General features: G+C 43.0%; 1 protein-coding gene across 8 annotated transcripts in view; it reads left to right on the plus strand.

Moving 5' to 3' along the window:
- The first annotated feature begins 1,523 nt into the window (after positions 1 to 1,523).
- The window catches only part of KMT5B (lysine methyltransferase 5B), a 28,019-nt gene continuing 12,955 nt past the window's right edge, over positions 1,524 to 16,587 (plus strand). For 2 of the 8 annotated variants that reach the window (XM_079310010.1, XM_079310016.1), the window contains exons 1-3: positions 1,524 to 2,726; positions 9,352 to 9,588; positions 10,219 to 10,366. In XM_079310010.1, coding sequence (XP_079166136.1) covers positions 9,435 to 9,588; positions 10,219 to 10,366 — 302 coding nt within the window. In that variant the 5' untranslated portion in view covers positions 1,524 to 2,726; positions 9,352 to 9,434. Of the gene's footprint in view, positions 2,727 to 3,029; positions 3,218 to 6,052; positions 7,310 to 9,348; positions 9,589 to 10,218; positions 10,367 to 15,066; positions 15,086 to 16,587 lie in introns of those variants that run through there. The other 6 variants (XM_079310011.1, XM_079310012.1, XM_079310013.1 and 3 more) reach the window with 6 other exon arrangements.

Raw genomic sequence — 16,587 nt, forward strand, 5'->3', positions numbered from 1 at the left:
ATGTGGTAACATTAACTTAGAAAGTAAAACTTAAATAGTTTCTAAACTGAAGTCTGAACATACTATAAAAATATAGCAAATTACCCAAATTACATTTAGTGGGATATAGTTACCATGTATCTGCTAGTGTCCAAAAAATCCAATCCAAACCAAAACAAACAAACAAAAAAAAAAAAATCACAACAAAAAACCAAACATACCCAAAACAAAAGGCACGTTTTACACAGTAAACTTACTTTTGAAACATCCTATCACGGTTTGACCACCCAGCTTTCTTATTTTTGAAGACAGGATTTTATTCTATTGAATCAAAGGCCTATAATGCAAAATCGCTACAATGCAGAAGAAATAAACCCAACTATAATTGAAGTGGAAATAATAATTATTTTAAATTAAACTTTTGGAATTATCACCAGAACAGAAGAAGTAACTCTCAGATAAATGAACTCTGGGGAGAAAAATAAAAAAACTCCTTTCAGAAGTAGCCAGGGCTTTGTCACCAGATCACCTGCTGGAGTCTAGGGAAAGGATGTAAATAGGGTTTTTTCTGTGTGCTGCTTTCAACCACACTGAGATTCACCAGCCATTGCCAGGGCTATGGAAAACTCTTGTTGCCTCAAAAACTGAAGCCAACATCTTCCAATCTAACGATATGCAACCTTCCAAAAGGATTGCAGCCATCCCCATAAGCCTACAGAGCAACCTGGTGCACTACAAAGCAGTATACAGGCATTGTTACTAACAGTATCACAGGGCCATTGCCTGCATTTCTGTTTGAATTAAATCTTTTAGACGTTTTATAATTCACCTGCAAAAGTCTGTTTTAGCAAATGGGTTAGCAAATGGGCAGACAAAATCTCAGCTTCAGAGGGAATTTCTCGTTATCAAATTAGAGGAAAATCAATTTGCCTAGCAATTTGGCTTGTTGAGACACATGGCATTTCCAAATATCGTCTCACTGGTGTTATTAAAGCAAAATTAAACAAAGTCACATGCAAAATTATGTCAAATTGAAAATCTTTAGCATCATGCATAAAGCTGAGAATTTGGTATTATAGCTGTTGACAGGATAGGTGTTACACGGAAAAGCTTTCCCTCTTCCACAGACGTTTCTAGTTGTCTTAGAATGAGTGCAAACAACGCAAGCTTTGGGGAACTTATAAAAATAAAGCTCCTATTGGAGATTAATTTGTACTACCACAAGCTTAGTGTGCAACAAAACACAGAATAAGCAATGTGAAATATCACGCACATCACAGAATTCCTGAACATCCATCAGGAAAACGTTGGCCTCCGAGCTTTCCAAGCCCCGCTAATGTAGTACTAAAACAAAGCACTAACAGGCTTTTATTCGCCACATTCTGCCCGTTCCTATGCTCGGGCGGTATCGCAGCCGCCCCTCCCGCCCCGCTATCGCGACATTGCCATCGCCTTTGTTGGAGCGCGGGGAAAGCCGCGCCCCGCCACTGGAGGGCGCTCCCGCCCCACCGCCCGCTGCCGGCCCCGCCGCCGCTGCCTCCGGCACTGCCCGACCCGGGGGGAAGAGAGGGAGGGGAGGAGGGAGGTGCCGTCCCAGCCCCTCCGGCCCGCGGGGGCCATTTTTAAATGCCTCTGTCAGGCAGCGGCGCTGGGGGGAAGCAGGTGCCGGAAGAGCTGAGTTTGCGGTCCCACTCCCCTCTCAGGCGGGGCAGGGCGAGCTATCGCCTCACGGACCCCCGAGACGGGCGCGGCAGAGGAACCGCGAGGCGGCACAAGGAACCCAAGCCCGACACCATCCCGGTGCGCGCCCCGCGGCGGGGAGTCCCCCGCGTTTAAAGGGCAGCATCGCGCGGAGGGATCCCGGAGCGGGACTTCTTCCCGCACACACGGCCGTGCGGGGCGGCCCGGGCCTCGTTCCCCTCCCGCGGCGGGATCCCTCCGCCGCGCCGGGCGGTCATGGGCCCCGTGGCCGCCGCCATCCCCGCTCCGCGGCCGGACGCGTTGACCCAGCCGCCCCCGCGCCGCCCGCGGTGAAGCGGCGGCGGGAGGGGGCGGTGGCGGCGGCGGGGAGCGGCGCGGCTGGGGGCGGGCTGTGTTTCCCTGTGAGCGGTGTATCCTTCCGCGGCGGCGGGGCTGCGCGGCGGCGGGTGTCCGCGGTGTCCCTCCGCCGCCGGGAGCGCAGGGGCACTCGGCGTCTCCCCGGACGGGGCGAGGAGGTCGCGGGCTCCGCCGGGAGGAACAAGAAGAAACTTCGGGGCGCGGCGGCCAGCGCGGCGCTCGCCTGGCTCGGCAGGGCGGCAGAACGAGGGCTCCCCGCAGGGAAGGAGGAGAAGGAGGAGGAAGCTGCGGCCGGTCCGCGCCGCCACCCCGCGGGGTCTCTGCGGGGGAGCCCGGGGGACTCTTTCTCGCGGGGCGCGGCGGAGGGATCTCCAGGCGACTCTCCCCTCCGCCTCCCCCCTGCGCCGCTCGCCCCTCGGCGCCGCCATCTTGGATTTTAATCCGCCATTTTTTTTTCCTCCCCCCACTCGGAATTATTTTTTATCACTATCGCCGCTTTTTTTTTTTCTCCCCCCTTCCTTAGTTTTCCTTCCCACTCCGCCCCTCCCTGGCTCGATCTTCACTTTCCCCCCTTCAGCTTCCTCCCTTCCCCCTTCCCCCCCCCACCCCGCACCCTTGCCTTTGATGATTCATTTTCCCCCAGTGACAGCGGGGGCAGCGCCGGCGGCGGGGGACCCCAGCGCGGGGCGGTGAGTTTGGGTCTCTGAGTAGGGTCTGTGTGCGCTCTGTGGTGCGGGGGAGGCGAGGGGGCTGCGCCCCTGAGCGCGGGGGAACCGCGGGGAACCGCGCCCGGGGTCCGGCAGCGTGCGGGGCCGCCGCGGGCAGGGCGGGGGCGGCCGTCGGGGCGCTGCCAGCGGCGGGCGCAGCGGGGACCCGCGGGCGGAGGGGCGGCCGCGGGCGGGGCCGGGCCCCGGGGCCGGGGGCGGTGGGGGCCGTGCGGGCCGGGGCGTGCGGCGGCGCCGGCGGGCGGGGAACGCCAGGGGGCAGCAGCGGGCGCGGGGGCGGCGCCGCCCGGGCCGGACCCGGTCCCGCTCCCTTCCGCCGGCCCGGCCCTGCGTTCTGGGCCGGGAGTTTCCGCCGGGTCCGGTAGTTCCACAGCTGGCTCGATGGTTTTAGTGACCCTCTCGATCTTGCCTCGGTTTGATGGAATGGCCGGACTGGTTGCCTTGGGGGCTTTTTGGTATGTTTGGTTTTTTTTGTGGGGTAGTTTTTTGTGATTTTTCATCGGAAGATACATGCCGTTAGGAAAGGGCTAAAAGGCACGTCTTTGTCCAACATCTGTATCTGAAAGTTTAAAGTAAAGTTACCTTTAAGACGTTACTCTCGGAGACGCGAAAAGCCGGTGAGTGAGAGGGAGAGTGCGTGGTGTTTTGTCAGGGTGTGTCACAGGCAGTGCGAGAACCTGAAGTGTAGAACTTCGTGGAGTTTTCTGGTGCGTTAAAGTCAGCGCAGAGCAACACGTCTCAGGACAAACCGACAGTCTTTAGTTGTGCCGGGGAGGTTTAGGTTGGACATAAAGAAGAATTTCTTCACAGAAGTGGTGATTAGACATTGGAATGGGCTGCTTAGGGAGGTGATGGAGTCACCGTCTCTGGAGGTGTTTAAGGAAAGACTGGACGTGGCAATTAATGCCATGGTGTAGTTGGCAGGGTGGTGCTCAGTCACAGATTGCACTGGATGATCTCAGAGGTCTTTCCCAACCTAATTGATTCTTTGATATGAAATGGCAGTCTGATCAGTGTTAATAGTGTAACTATTAATAGTTACATACTGGCAGGTTTTTTTTTTCAATGAGATTAAAATGTATTGTAGGATAAGTTCTTATAGAGCCATGCCTTGTTTCCGTAATCTGACCATTCTAACTATGGATGCGGCTGCTTCAATTTTCATTAATACTGAACTTTTCCCTTTAGTTCTTAGCTTTCTTCCTTGCAAGTAACAATATGGGAAGAAATTACGGCTTACTTGGTTAGAAAGTTGGATGTTATTGTTTCTTTATCAGGCTGTTTTCTTATTTCTTCTTTCTTCCTCTTCTTATGAGGACCAGATAGACACAGACATCTCTGCTTCACACCCACTAGAGCTCACAAACTGGAAATTCAGACTTATTTAAAGCAATTGCTTAATGTATTGCATATAGAATGAATGAGTGGGATGATGTATCCTTGTATACTCAGTAACAGTACTGATTAGGGCTCTTGAATGCTTTTTTTGCTCTGTTAGCACTATCTTATTGCAGGACTACACTTCCCAGTATGCTCTTCACTGCAGACAGCACATGCTTTAAAGTAACAGACAGTTGCCCAAGTCAGCGTTGTAAATGTAAGGTGTGATACTCCTGTGCCAAACCAGAGCTGTGGTTTGAGGATGCAAAGAAGTCCCAGCTTAAGTCATCCTGACCACTTCTCTGACCTTGTGTATTCCCCCTGCCCCGTAACATCCACTCATGGTTCAAGCAGCCAGGTTCAGAATTGTCTGATGATTCCCCTGATTTGGTGACCAAATCATTCAGGTCACTTGGCTCTGGATTTGTTTTGCTGGCACAGAGGGAGAATGGTGTGGAAGTGGGCACAAGCAGCTGGGGAGGCAGCAACGCTGCTTTTGGAGTTACACTGGTTTGGAGTCTTCATTGAACTGTTTGATTCAGCCATGGTAGGGTGCCCTGAACTGAACCTGAACCTGTCGCATAGCTGTGCACACAGAGTTAATTTGGGTTGTGGAGAGGTTCACGGAGCACTGGAATTGATTTGAAATGTTTGTGTGAATTGAGAGGAAGGATGTTCTCCCTCTCCTGGAAGCAGCAAACTTTTATATTGTCTCTGTGACTGCTGAACGCTGGAGTTGTTGCAGTGACTTGAGGGAATCACACACGCTTTGGAGTGCTGTGCTCAGCCTCACCCTGGGAGAACAACCAGTAGAGGGCATGGCAGGACAGAGGAGAAGGGGCAGGAGCTGCTGAAGTTAATTCGGTCTTTGACACTCGTTTTGTGCTGGTACTGGTTTGCTTCTGTACCTGTACTGTTGGATTAGTATCCAGATGGATACACAAAAATCACGTGTCTGCAGAAGAGAAAAGGGGAATGTACAGGCCGAGCTATTGGTGAGAGACTGGAGCCTGGGTTTGGGTCAGCTTTGGATCCAGGTGCTCTCTCCCCAGCCTGCATCCTGGGGCTGCAGTTCTGCAACAGTCTGGCCTGACCTGAGGCAGGTTTGCCACAGTCTTACAGCCTCCCCATGCCACTATTGATCCATGCCCAGTTCTGCACTGAGTGTATTCTCAGCACTAACTAGCAAAAAAGAAACACTCAGAAACATTTTCTGGGGGTCCAGTTTACTGAACCAGTTTATCCCAAACATGGTAACCAAAACAAGACTTGGGACTGTTTTGAATAGCTCCTTAAAGCTCTGCAAGTTTTCCTTCAACTTTGATTTTGATCAGTCATTTTTATTCTGGTGAACCCACAGGAAAACTAATTTTTTTGCTTCCCAGAGAAGGGAATTCAGAGGTCTGTAACTTTTTCTAGGGCTATCAATAATGAAACCTGTCTTTTCTCTTGATACCTCTGATTTGTCCAGAAGATCTGAGTCTAAGTTTTTTGGTTTGGGGGTTTTTTTTGTGTGTCTTATATTTGCTCTGCATCACTGTTTCATTGAGGAAATCTTTCTTGCAACTATTGTTAATTTATTAAAAAAAAAAAAATTAAAAAAAAAAAAAAAACGCAAGCCAAAATGTAGATGTTTGAGTTCTTAAAAATAATTTTTTAGATCCATAAACTGTATTTCAAAAGAGACATGCAAATAATGCTCAGAAAGTGTTAATAAATTTAATAAATTTAGAACTAAGTAAATGATACTTGAGTTTTCATTTTTAAGAGTACTGTTGCAATGAAATGCCAGATACCGCAGTGAGAGGTACCAGTTGAGTATTTTGGTATGTGAGGAAGTGTGCCTGTCAAACTACAATAATAGAATTGCTAAAGGCAGTGCAATGTAAAATGTAGTGATGCTATTAATTAAGGGTTAAAACAGCAGTGGGGTCATTAATATTGAAATACAAAAGTTCCCTTGGAAGCTCTAATTGTGCTGGTAAACTTCATAGTTGTAGGTGAACCCCAAGTCCTAAGTGGTCCAGGCTTGGTGTTAGATTTTGATGGCAGAGCTTTGTAGCAAGAGTTTCAAAGTATGTGGTGGTATATTTGAATGTTTCCTTGAATGGGAAGGTAGTGTTCATCTCTACCTTTTCTCCCTCAGTTCCTACAGTACTTGTCATATCAATCTGAAGTAGAAAGCAGTGAGAACAAATCACATTGGATGATGTATTAAATACCATGTGGTAGTGGTTAGTGGTGCATCTCTTGCTCCCTTTCAGGTTCTCTGTTGGCATTAGCAGCTGTGATACTGATGGGGAAAGGAATCCTGGCTGTTGTTTTTGTCTTTTGATGTCATGTCTAGAAAGCAGTTTATGAGTACTGGACGAAGGAGTCACAGAATGGGTCAGGCTGGAAAGGGCCTCAGTGGGTCCTCTGGCCCAGCCTCCCTGCTCAAGCAGGGCCACTGCAGAGCACACGGCACAGGATCGTGTCCAGATGGATCCTGAATATCTCCACTGAGGGAGGCTCCACACCCTCTCTGGGCAATCTGTTCCAGTGCTTGTTCACGTGCACAGTAAAGTGATTCTTTCTCGTATTCAGGTGGAGCTGCTGTGCATCTGTTTCTGCCCATTCTCTTGTCCTGTTGAATAGAGGCTGAAGAACACACTTGCAGTCTTCAAGTTTGTCATTTGGCTGATATTAGAAACTAGAGACAGCAGTAGATGGAGGCAAATATTTTCTAGCTCATCAGGCTGATGAACAAATAATGATTTTTCACCAAAATTTTGCTTTACATCACTAAGTGACCTGATTTTGCTTGAGGAGGACTCATGTTGCTATGTCGGTATGTCTGTATCAATCTATTTTGGAGCAGAACAAAGTATTTTTCCTAATGTTTAGTGTAGTTTGAGTATCGTTCTGTGGCCATGTTACTTCTTACCTTTGCAGTGGCACTCCTTGTCATTGCTGTTACTGGTTAAGCAGAAGTGTGTTAGTACAGACAGTACTCACCCTGCCCAAATGGCCCTTGCGAAAGATGCATTTCCTTCTCCGTGCAGACAACACCTTTCCTTCAGCCCGCTGGGGCTAATGTACCTGGAGATTGTCAGAAAACAGTACAGTAAGCACTTCCCCTAGACTGCTGGATACAATACAGGGTTCATCTACAGTCAGACTTCATGGTAATTTCATTCACCTGTTCACCTGCTCTTGAGCTGTAGCACAGCACAGCGCGGAGTTCAGCACTGGTGTGTAAAGACACCAAGACTGAATTTTGTGCAAGTCTTTAATGTAGTTTCTGTTTTAATGCTTTTCATTACCAATGCTACAAAAACATGGTGAAATAGGAGTTAATTAGAGTATATGGGCCCATAAAGTTAATAGATTGAGAAGTAAGAAAAGTGAAGTTTGAGAGTGGATTTGTCATTAAGTGTTTACATCAAAATCAGTTAGTGGCAGATCTTCACAGAGCTGGGCTTCTGACAGTTCAGGTTGGATGCTTAACAAAGTTTAAGGGGGTTTCTTAGATTTTGTTGTTTGGGTTTTTTTTTTTAGATGTATGTTATCAGACAAGCTCTGTCAATTTCAAAAAGCCTATCCAAGGGTATTTTGGAGGTAGTTTGTAAAAAGGACTGGGTATACCTATAGTTGAATTAATGAGGTTAAAGAAAATCTCTTCTATTACTGGCAGCGAAAAAAATTCTTTGTCCATTGAAACAATCTCAGTTCTTTTTCTTGATATTGACGTGGTACCTGAGCCAGCTTTGGCTCAGTGTGATTCTGTTACACTTTACTGATGATCTGTACTGCCCTTCTGTAACAATTTGTGACAGGTTTGAAAACCTGTCAGTTTCTGGGCAATATGTTCTAATAAGAGTTTAAGGCAATGCATCTGTTTATATAAAACACACTTGTCTTTACTGTGTTTCCCTAATTGCTTCAATTTTCTGCATCTTTGTAAATAATTAGATTACACCTGGCCATAAACATTTTTTTAGGTAACTGGATCACATAGGTGTCTAACAGAAATCTAGTCATTTGTTAGGCTTACCTGATAAAAAAACAGAATTTATACAAAAGACAATATTTCATACATCTGTTAGTTTGTTGTGACTTTGTTCCACCAGATTGAAATGTGTGTTACAATGGCCTGTTACCAGCTGTGAGCAAAGCATTGCTTTTTTTAAATTATTACAGTAAAGTGAAAAGGCACAATTTATTTCTTTGTGAGGAAGCAGTAGGGAGGAGGGTGAATTAAAATCAAGGGAATTAATTACTAATGCGTGAATGCAATTGTAAAATAATTGTGTAAATCAGATCTTTTCCTGCAAGTTATACAAAGTGAGACTCAACTGTGTACAAAAACGTTATTAGCTTTCTTATAATTATTTATGCTAAAGACATTGAAACTGCAGACAAAAACTAGCATGTGCTTTGCTAGACATTTATGTACTGTAAAATTGAAACTCTCCTTATACCCTGCTTAGTATTGGCATATTGAACCAGGTGTGTTGTGACTGGCTTGTTTTGTAATATGGAACAGTAAGAATAGTAGCCTGGGTCATCATCCAGGATTTATTGAACTCTAATTTTTGAATAAAGATTTAACATCATTCCCCTAACCTCGTTCCAGAAATGTCCATTTTCTGGTTAGGTTTTTTCCTTTGTTTTTCTAAACTTTGCTCATCTTTAGTTCTTGGAGAATGCTTGTAAAATAGTCTTTGCTGTAGAGTTCCCAATAGGTTATGGGTTTTATATATTAGGAGATAGAATCTTAATTGGATATGTATTTGAAGATACTCTGGGTCTGGAGTCTTGTAGCTCTGGGCATGTTTATCCATGTGTACGTTTGCTTGTACAGGTGTATCCATGGGTATAATCCAGCTCTTAAAAATGAGCTGTCATTAGCAATTCATGATCTTTAAAATTCTGGCAGATGCTATTGTAAGTTGTAGGACAGTACTTCACCTGTTCACAGTTCTGTGTACTGGTTCTAATGAATGGCTTTTATTTCTTAATAATGCAAATACAGATTGCCATCTTTCCTCCTACATTTCCTCATTTTTTCTTTTGGGAGGTGGTGCAGGTGGGGTGTGTTTCAGTTTTCTTTTATTATTATTGTTGTTATTGTTGGGGTATTATTATGATTATTATTTGTTAAACTCTGTGTCTTGAAAACAGTTTCCCAGTAAGTTCTAATTATGTTTGTATTTACTTCCAGTAGGAATTGGAACTGAATTTATTCATCCACTTCTCCAAGCCTTTTGAAAAGTGACTAAATGCAACTGAGTCAGATTGTCTGTGGGTATGAAGTGGCTGGGAGAATCCAAGAACATGGTAGTGAATGGCCGGAGAAGTGGAAGCAAGTCATCTAATGACCACACACAGACCAAATTGCAGCATGCAGGAAAGGAGAATCCAAAGACAGGCAAAAATGGAGTTGAGAGAAGATCAAGCAGATGTATGTACATGTTTCTGCTGCTTAGTGCTATGATTCACTTCCTAATTTGCAAGCCAGACTTCTGTCTTACCTTAACTCGTGAGGGAGATCTACAGTCAGGCTGGAGCTTACATCAGAAATATTAGTTATTTATGTGTTTTCTGGATGTGTTAACTTCCTTCAGGAATATAGATCTCTTCAGATCAGTTTAAAAGCCAAGAATAACTGGGTGAAAAATAAATTTTGAACTGTTGTAATTATAAAATATATGATTGGCGTTAAGTGACAACTAGTATGATTTAAGTGGATAACATTACTTGAAGTACTTGCCCAACTTATAGTGAATACACTTATAGACATAAACCCCATTTTTTAATCCAGTCACTTATATCAATAGCCATTCTGCAGTGGTTTTAAGGAATATGGATTCTTATTTTTGCTCTTGGTCTGGGATGAAGGATTAAATGCAAATTCAAGTCCTTTATTCTGATGTCCTTTAAAGTCCTTTATTCTGCTTCTCCAGATTTTTCATCATCTTCCTCAATTGTTCTGCATTTTTGCCTCCAGCCTGTGTGTCTGTCTGTCCCCAAATGTAAGTGGGCTCTGTAATGTCCCTTAAATGATATCTAATTTGTGCTCTCTTATTTGCAGGTAGCGGTGCTTCAGGATTTGAGGGTCAAAGTCGTTATGTGCCTTCCTCTGGAATGTCTGCCAAGGAACTCTGTGAAAATGATGACCTAGCAACTAGTTTGGTTCTTGATCCATATTTAGGTTTTCAGACACACAAAATGAATACTAGGTAACTTGTCTTTATTTTTCTAGAAAAGAGTTCATCTTCTTAGTTGATGTCAATCAGCAAAAACATGGAATTTCATGCCTGTTTTAAGAAAGTGAAAGAATGCAAATTTGTGAGTAGTTTCTGCCTTTAAAATGGTGTTGCATGTGTGTCTGGAACTCAACAGTACAAATGCAGCCTCTCTCAATGCTCCATCATAGGTCCTTCCATTAGTCTTGTGTATTTGTGCTGTAGAACAGGTTGATAAAAGGCACCATTTTCCAGCTTTAACAGTTAACTAATTGTAAGTTAGAAATTAGTAGTCATTTGAAATCTTTCAAAGGCAGAAGCCAGTGTTTGGTAACTTTTCTATTTATTCCATGTGCCTGGATATGTTTTTTTTCCTTTCTTACTTTTAAACATCAGAAGAAAGATGTAGCTCCTGAGCAGTTCGGTATTGGTGCTACTTGACCTGAAATTCTTGCAGACCCTTGCTGAAGGAATTGCTACTCAGATGTGTCTATATGGATAAGATAAATAAATGTGCCAGCTGGAAAATTGATTACCAGAGGTGCACCTATTTTTGCACATCTGTCTGAATGCTTTGGTTGTGAATGCTGTATGATCTCAGGGTTTAGCTGTTGATGCTTTTCCCTCTGTTACAGAGGTACTGCTGATGATAATAGCTGTGTTCTGCAGATCTCTCTTAAGCTTGTTCACTTACAAGATCTGTATCGATAGCTCAATGGGGAAACTGTAAATTTCTTAAGGGCAGTGCTTACTACTGTGCAATAAGAACTGGAATTTCCAGGCAGTGCATCATGGGAAACAGACTCTCAGCCCCGTTGCTGGTTTTGTTGCTGTATTTTTGAAGAACTGTTCACCTGTGCAGCACAGTCGCATACACACAGTATCGGTTAAGCAAACTATACGTATGCAACAAACTGATAGATTCAAAAATGACTGCTAGAGGAATTGATGTTCTCATGTTACATAAGTAATTGTTGGTATAGCCTGATGGCATCAACTGCACATGAAATTGCAGCAGCGTGGTCCTAGTAACTGTAAAGACTTGCTCAAAGATCTTTTCTTCTTGCTGGAGAGTGCAACATCCACCTTTAAGAAGGATGTTGGAGTTTTTCCTTTCTTTCCTGCTATTGGTTATAGTAGCACATTGTAGATATTGTTACAGTACAGTTCAGTTAGAAGTGTCTTTGTATCTTCAGGAGCTAATCAGGCAAAGCATTTATGCTGAAAGGAATTTTTTGTTTCATGTCATGAATGATAGTTTGCAGGTTATGTACAGGTTGTTAGTTCTTATGCTTTTTGCTATAGAAATAATGTTTAATAGTTGCAGAAGCTACTTTCACAAATGTTGTTTTATATTAATAGTTTGGCAACTAAAATACTTCTTTAATTACTATTTTGAACCAAAAGGCTACACAAAGGCAATCATCGTGTATTTCTTTCTTTCTTACTTGGAGAACAGTTACAGGCAGTCTTCAAGGACAGTAGTTCATCATTTTGGAGCACTATGGGAAATACTTAGGTGAGGCTTATCTCCTACCAGATACACACCTTCTGCCTCTGTCATTTTGTCCTACTGAGAAAGTTTCTGATGTTGTAATAACTAAAATCCAGGCATCAGCATAGTTCTTGTTTGTCTTTTTGGTGCAGTGATGACACTTGCTTGTTACTGTGGCTGTCATGCTTAGATTATCTTCTTCCATCTAGTAAATTGTAGTCTTTCTAGTGCTCCTGAGAGCTCTAGAGTTCCTTACTATTGTTTTAATATCTTGGAGGGAAGTTGGGGGCAAAACAGGTATGAAAAAACTATGCTGCTTCCAAAATGCCAGGTACTGGTACCCAGATATTATGATGTAGTAGAAATGAAGATTTGCAGTTTATATTTGAGCATCTTCTGCTTCAGTGCCATGGAGTCACATTAGATAAGTAGTTTGTGTATGGAGATATACTTAAAGTAAGACAGCCAGTTGTGGTGGCAAGCTGAGATTTCCTATTCCTTTGTTCTGATTTGTTTGAAGATGTCTGTGAAAGTGTCTACCACCATTCTGCTGTGCTGTGTTGGAAACATGTAAGAGGTTTGTGTTTTTGCAGCCCATTGTAAATTGATGATCACTTACTGAAATTCTACTTCCCTTACCTCTGGAAGCCAGGTCTTTTTGTATGCATGAGTGTCTTCTCTGTAAGTGCTTTTTCTACTTAGTCATCCAGTTGAAGAGTTTGTAAATATGATTTGTCCAGAGTATATTGATTGAAGAAAAAAGACCCTCATAGTAAAGTATCTAAATCGGTGTTGAAATGTCATTGTTTTCCATCTTCTTTCTATTGAGTTAATGATCTTATGGTAGGGTGGTGACAAGAACATGACTGTTACTCTGCTTGCTGAGTTTCTGTGTTTTGGTTTGGAGGGCTTTTTTCTGGGTGTATAAAAATAAAGTCCTGCAGTTTGTGAATGCCCACCATCTTGAGGATAGGGCTGTTGACTCTATAAACTGTCAAGTCAGGAATGTCTGAGAGCTGAAGACTAAAGCTTAGAACTGAATCCCCCTGTCCAGTGTTCCTCTGTAATGTTTTCTTGTCACTAGGGATTTGAAGGACAGTACAACATGTAGCTCTGGAAATGTCCTCAGTGGCTTTACCAAAAAGTATCTTTTTTCATCCTCTTGGATTTTCAAGAGAAAGCAGGTTGTTTTCAGAGCTTCCAACCCTCTTTACAGGCCCAGTTGTCATTCTTGCATCAAATTCATAGCTCTTACCTCAACAGAATGGCAGCTTAGCAGAAGATTTTTTAAAAGATACTTTCCCATGTCTTGGAAAGTATGTTCTTGTCAAGTGTTGCTGTTCTAAGAGGTTTTGTTGCTTCTTGAACAAATCCTGTTACATCAGCCTTTGTTTGTTGTGGTAAAAAGAAAACTCATTTTTGCAAGCTACACTTCCCAAGTTGAAGGCTGATAAACACTAGAGGATAAAACTGATACTTGCAGTATGCCAAGTGAGTTCTTTCCTATCTTACCATCTCTTCTTTTTGGGTGCTTTGCCCTAGACTGAGCACTGAATCTTGAAGTCAGGTGCCTTAGTGGCTAATCTGCTCTTTATACTATCTCAAATACAGAGGTGTTACTCTTTAAACCTTAAGCCAGACTCCCAATCATATTGGTGCTGTTACCAGTCAGTGTTGTTTCCTGGTTCCCTAAAGCACCAGCATCATGCTAGGGAATACTGAGAGCACTTCCAATGTGTCTTAAATTTTAAAGTGGTTTAGGAAGTCAGATATGTTGCAGTCTGTTTGCTGCTTTTGGTGAAGTTACCAACAGGTGTGTGATGTGGATGGTTTTGTCTGATTATGTGGGGACTAAAGGATCAAACTTGGAAGAATTTCCACATTTTCCATTGAAAACGTTAAGTGCTTGGGGATGATGTACAAGACACTGCTTCTCTCAACACTGCCTCAACAGCAGTCACTGACTCAGGTGACAGAACTTGACAGGTACATCAGTCTTCATCCCTCAGAGTCACCACTAGGCTGTAGAGACCAAAGCAGTTCCATATCATTGCTTTTATGAGCCTGTGCTGAATCTCCTCTGTTTTCTTTAACTCCTTTCAACATAATAATTAAAGGGTTCAGTGTTCATCTTGAGTGAGTTCTGGGGGCTGAAAAAGTGATGAAAAATCACAACCGAAGAACCACCCTAAACAACCATGTCCTGCCCCTCAAACCAACACCCACCACCTTATTTTTACAGTTTTCTTATTTGTAAGAAATAAGCTTCAGCAAAAATTGTTACATCTTCAAAACATGGAGTGGCTTGCATCCAGTGGTCATGTTAACTGCTAAGTTAAATTCACCATGTGGAGCATCAGAACAGGATTAGAGGACAGTGTTAGATTGTTAATTTGGGGGGTTTCCTGTGTCCTCCATACTTAATTTTTCGAAAGTACTACTTTGCTAACCATATTAGGGGGAATTAAATTGTGTGTCTTAGAATTTTCTTTATTTCTATTCTCAGGTATATTTGTGACCACACTGGTGTGTATTTAGTGTCAGTTCAAGAAATTTAAGTAATTTGGATTACTTTCTTCATTAGAAGTGCTATTTTGAAATTTGGCCGTTAAAGAATGTGGGGGTTTTTTTCTGTATGAAAATGCTGGCAATAAATGCAGAACAAGTTGATCATAACTTGTTCAACAAGGTTGAGCAGGGAGGAAGCCAAAATGTATGTTAATAAAATAAGTTGTTTATGCTTCTTTTAAATAGATGATTTTCAGCTCTTGTTCTGCAGTCTTGAATGCTTAACAGGCTTGTGGTTTTAGTTTCTGTGTCTCTGGTTACTAGGTGAACATAAACTTGCTGTTTCTCAGAGCTGCTTAAGTAGAAATAGCATCCAGACAATGTGCCTGTTGTTAAAAGGCTGATGGGTTGATACGATTTTGATAAATTCACTCTTCTTGATGTTCCCTAGTCAGAAGCTAAGAAACAAGGTTTGGAAGTAAAACTCTTTATCATGCACTGGTATGCTGTGTGGAGTGCCATACTGGATCTCTTGCAGGATCAATTTATCCTTTTTGTTCAAACTCACTGCTCTCAGTGACTGAGACTGAGCAAGGTACTGTGCTTCTGAACTTACCAGAAACTCTCCTTTAACTTCCTTTATAGGCAAGCATCTCACTGACCTTTGGCTTTATACCTTGGAGTTCCAAGAGTCTTTAAGTACTCCTGAGGTAAGAGAAACTTGAGAGAGAAAGAGCTTTGCTTCCCCAAGCCATTTTCCTACATCTTCCTTATTGAGACCATGTCAGTTTGCCCCTGACTGGGATGAAATCATCTTCTATCTGATTTTGAAACTGCAGTAAGCCACAGCTTTATCAGATCTTGTTGACTAGGAAAAAATAAATATTTTCTAGGGAAGTGTGAAAAGTTTCTGTTCTGCAGGTTGTCAGGAAAAAGGGCTGATATTATTTTCTTTAAAGATACTTGTCATTTCAGAGGTTTTTATTCTTGGCTCACTTGTAACACCTGATTGTCTGGCAGCAGGCTTCATGTCCCATGAGACCTAACCTATGAAGCTGCTCACAGGGTGGCTCAAGGAGTCTGTACCTGTGAGCAGATTCAAATTCCAAAGTATCTTGTTCGGTTCCGTGCTGGAATTTAATAAAGGTAACTGTTCAGAGGAGGAAACCAGAAGTCTGATAAATAATTCTGGTTTTAATTGCCTTTTTTTCAGAGACTGGGTTGGCTGGTTTGTTCTGTTGGTTTCCTTGTGCTCTTTCTATGTATCTTCTTTGAACTTGTCTCTTGTTTTACTGATACTTTAAAAGCCAGTTTCTTTGGCTCATTTTGTATGTATACATTTAGCTGTGGGGCCTTTTCAGGCTCTCTTCATGGTGGAGTTCAGAAAGAGTTGTGTAGACTCTTTCAGCAGATGTGTAGGTTTTTGGGGTTTTTTTTGATGTCATGTGTAAATGTGGAGGCCCTGTAACACCAAAATGGTAGGATGCAAGGTTGCTTCTCAAAATCAATTGGTATTTTGGTTGCAGAAAACTAATGAATAAACTAATGAATTATACACCTGGGAGAAGTGAAGTATCTATCAGCAGACCCAAATTCTTAAGGAACATTGGACTTCTAGGCTTTCTTGGCTTCTTCAGTTCTTCTCAAGTGAGAAGATATCTTTTAAAGTTTATATGGAGATACATCTGTGAAAGACTAAAGCTTTCATGAGGAATCTGCACTGTAGTATTCTGAATTTGCTTACAAACCACGTGCTCTCAGTGCTATTTACGTGTGCTGTTGAAGTGTGAACAGCCCTCCAACTTAAGCTCAGGGTGCACAGTGTTTCATCTGTTTGGGAGCCCTTGGAGTGTAATGTTGAGCATAATGTTGGTTTCCAGCATCTTTCTGTGTACTTCTTGCTTGTTTGGATTCCTGTTTATCTTTTCTCATTATCTCTGTCTTGTCACTATGTAAGAACAACATTTTGATAGAAGTGCTGCAGAGAGTCCTTGGAATTAATTTTTGAAACTCTGGGTTCAGTGTCACATTCTTTGAAAAACCCAGTTCCTGTTTGAAATACCTACCATGCAGTCCAGCATTCATCTGACCTTGTAATATCTTGGGGCTTTTACAATCTCTTCATCCCTTTGTTTCCAGCCATCTTTTTGGCCTTTGCAGGGCTTGGGCATACTCTAACTATTTTACTTGGTAGGAATGGTGTTACAAAACT

This window comes from Erithacus rubecula (genome assembly GCF_903797595.1).
Source record: "Erithacus rubecula genome assembly, chromosome: 6".
In the NCBI taxonomy this organism is placed as follows: Eukaryota; Metazoa; Chordata; class Aves; order Passeriformes; family Muscicapidae; genus Erithacus; species Erithacus rubecula.